General features: G+C 47.7%; 1 protein-coding gene across 1 annotated transcript in view; it reads left to right on the top strand.

The window, feature by feature from the left end:
* The window catches only part of CLEC4F (C-type lectin domain family 4, member F), a 5,236-nt gene extending 3,881 nt beyond the window's left edge, over positions 1-1,355 (top strand). Inside the window, exons 6-7 of the mRNA XM_012731463.1 lie at positions 831-948; positions 1,258-1,355. Coding sequence (XP_012586917.1) covers positions 831-948; positions 1,258-1,355 — 216 coding nt within the window. The remainder of the gene's footprint in view (positions 1-830; positions 949-1,257) is intronic.
* The last annotated feature ends 1,955 nt before the right edge of the window (positions 1,356-3,310 follow it).

Raw genomic sequence — 3,310 nt, 5'->3', positions numbered from 1 at the left:
CTGTAGAGGAACAGGTGAGCGCTGTGGCTTGGGTGGTGCTGGGGAGGTTGGTGTGGAACATGGGATTGTGGTGCATTGACCTTCTCTTCTCAGAAAGGGTATAGCAGAGAATTACCATGCCTCCTCTGTCAGTCAGGGAGCAGACCCAATACTTATTGGGTCCTAATGAAATAGAGGCACTGACAGAAAATCCCAATGTCCTCAATAAATATGGCAGATACCTAGAGGCCCCCAGATATCAACGGTGAGGAGGGGTAGAGGGGGTGGTGCAGCAGACTGCCCTTAGTTTGCTGAGCTTCCTCCCGGCCCCTTGTTATCCTCTCACGCTTCCTCTGCTGCTGTCAATCTGGGTTTTAACGTCAGCTCATCCAGTGCAATGCAGTGCCCACGAGCAGGAGACCCAGGCTTCTCAGGAAGGCCAGACACACACATGAGCTCGGGGACCGCCAAAGTCACTCCAGTCCCTGGTGGTCCATTCTGCCCTCATAGAGACTAGGATTATTGGCAAAGACCACAGTAGGTTTGGTCCAGTCCACTCTCAACACTGCCCTAACCCATGTAGCTCTCCTTGGACTGTCCTCATATATCTGCTAAGGACACGCTATTTTGCAAGGCACACCTGTATGAACCGTTCTGTCTCTATCTTAGTAAAATCACACTTGTCATCATGTCAGCAAGGAGAAAGCCCTAGACCCTCCACAGCCATGGAAAGCCCATGGGAGGGGACTTTGTGCTCCTGGACCAGCGAGGGAGCAGCCTGGACATTTCCTGGGTGTGTGGGAGAGTCAGCCCCCCACACAGCCTCACACCGCACTGCCTTTTCTCTGCAGGCATTTCTGGTCAAGTTCACACAAACCTCTAACCACTGGATTGGTCTCACCGACAGAGGCACAGAGGGCTTCTGGCGCTGGGTAGATGGGACGCCATTCAATAATGCCCAGAGCAGAGGGTGAGTCCAGTCCCATCTAGTGCCATCCCGGCACTGTCTTGGGAGGCCTGGCTGGAGACTCTTGTATGTCCTTGTCCTGCGTGTCCATCTTTGCCCAGGAAGTGTTAGTGGTGTGTGTGTGCACATGGGCATAATTCTGATCCTCCTCCTCTCCCACCACCCCCTCATCCCAGAGCAGGGAGTGAGAACAGACAGGTTCTGGGACTGGTAGACAGCCCAACAACAGGTGTTCTTGGTTCTTTTGTTGCTGCTGGGTTTTGTTTTGTTGTTGTTTTTGTTTGTTTGTTTTGCCTATCTTATGCCTACTTTTCCTTGTCCCAAGGGTTGCTGCCCTGTCAGGAGGCATGTGAGTGTGGATTCTGGGGTGGGAGCTTGTAGCTTCAGATACCCTTCCCATAGTAACTAAGGCCAAGCTCAGAGAGCCAGCCTCAGGATACCCCTGGCCCTAGCTCTGCCCCATCTGGGACCTGCAGGGGGTGAGGGATCTATGTCACTCCAGCTCTTTATTCTGCTGCTCTTTATGCCTCCTTCATCTAGTAGAGTAAAGCCCTCTTGTTTCCAGGTTTTGGGGCAGAAATCAGCCAGACAACTGGAAACATGCAGATGGGAGGACTGAAGACTGTGTCCAAATTCAGCAGAAGTGGAATGACATTTTCTGTGACTCCCTCTATCCCTGGATCTGCAAGAAGCCCAGTGGCTAGGACGTGGCTAGCCAGAGCTGAGAGGTCACCACCTCAGCCTGCTGTGGGCCCTTCTCCATCTGACACCTTTGAGGTCTCTGAACTCAGCTTTTTCTCCAGTGCTTTTCTCTTGGCTTTTTATATCTCCCGCCCTATCTTAAAAAAAAATTCTTCAAATGTGTTTTCTTCATTTGAGCCAGCATGGCAAGGGCTTCTCAAGGCGAAAGCCTTGCCATGCCTCTGTTTCCCCTTCAGTGAACAGCACAGGCCAGTCAGACATGGGGCCTCAATAAATAACTTGTAGAATGAGCCACAACTTTGTACTTGTGTTCATGACAACCACCACAGTCTCTTCTCCTTGGGCTGGTTCTACTTCCTCACACCCCTTCTGCCCTGCATATCTTTGTTTAGGGACTTTACAGCTGGGAATGTTTAATTTGTGTTTGAAAACCAACAGAGGTTGAATACAAACTGTGGGGATTTTGCTAGGGTGACAACGTCCCAGGAAGTCACAGCCATCCCAGCACTCCCTTCATTCCCTTGTTGCAGTTGGGGCTGGCTAGAGATAGAATATTCCAGCCCATTAAGCCACTCCAAAGCCATCGTTTTCTCAGAGGCTGGCCTTATCTTCGGTCTGTTAACTTGAGAGTCCTATATCTGGCTTTGGCCTCTGGCCTGTCAGGACTCAGCTTCTGCTGGCTCAGCTTGGAAAGAGTATTTCTAGAGCAGCTCTCCACACTGCCCTGGGGTTGCATCTCCTGTATGTACAAGGAGTCCCAGGCAGATTTCCGAGGCTCTTTCTTTGCATAACTTCCCTTTACACTCAGCCTCCAAATGCTTACGCTCTCACTCTCCCAAGACCCACCTCTCTCTCCCCAGTTTAGTGAGACAATCATGTCTGGTGTGGGACTCTTGTCCCTGCACCATGGGCTGGAAAGATGCCCCAGGACAGAACTGGGGGTTTGTGGGCTCTTCAGGTCTCTCATTAGAGAGACATATTGGACAGAAAAGTTTTGCCCTACCTATAGTCCTGTGTCTGGAAACAAGTGTTTCATGTATTCTCTCCAGTTTTCTAGTTGCTTACAGCAAAGGTTTGGTCCAGAGTGGAAAGCTCTTCTTTATTAGGGTTTTGGCTGACAGGACTTTAGTCTGTAGTTGAAGGGTTAAGGGCTTTCGAGTTTTGTAAGATTGGGAGACATTTTTATTTTTATTTATTTATTTTTGAAATCATTTATTAAATAATATGTCCTAAATAGAACCAAATATACTAAAATTTATATAATGCCATAAAAGACTCTGAGTAACTAAAGTAAGTCTGGAAAAACACAAGTGATATGGAGGCATCTGGTTAATTTAAAGTTATATGAAAAGATAACAGTAGTTAAAAATGGAATAAAAACAGGCACATGGCTCAATGGAACAAAATCCAAAGCCCAGAAGTAAATCTATGCATATATAAACACCTAGTTGATGCCAAAAATCCATAAGCATACATGGGTAGAGGAGAGTCTCTTTAACAAGTGATACGTGAAAAGCTGGAGGCCCCATGTAAAAGGATGAAGTTGGATTACTATTTACCTCTATATACGAAATCAAATTCAAAATGGATTAAAAGCTTAGCTATAAGATCTGCTGCCATAAGATACATGGAAGAAAGCATTGGTGACATGTTATGTGATGA

Source organism: Condylura cristata, unplaced genomic scaffold (assembly GCF_000260355.1).
Source record: "Condylura cristata isolate star-nosed mole 26May11 unplaced genomic scaffold, ConCri1.0 scaffold00031, whole genome shotgun sequence".
Lineage (NCBI taxonomy): Eukaryota > Metazoa > Chordata > Mammalia > Eulipotyphla > Talpidae > Condylura > Condylura cristata.
The sequence above is the reverse complement of the archived record's forward strand: the minus strand, read 5'-3'. Positions and strand labels throughout refer to the sequence as shown.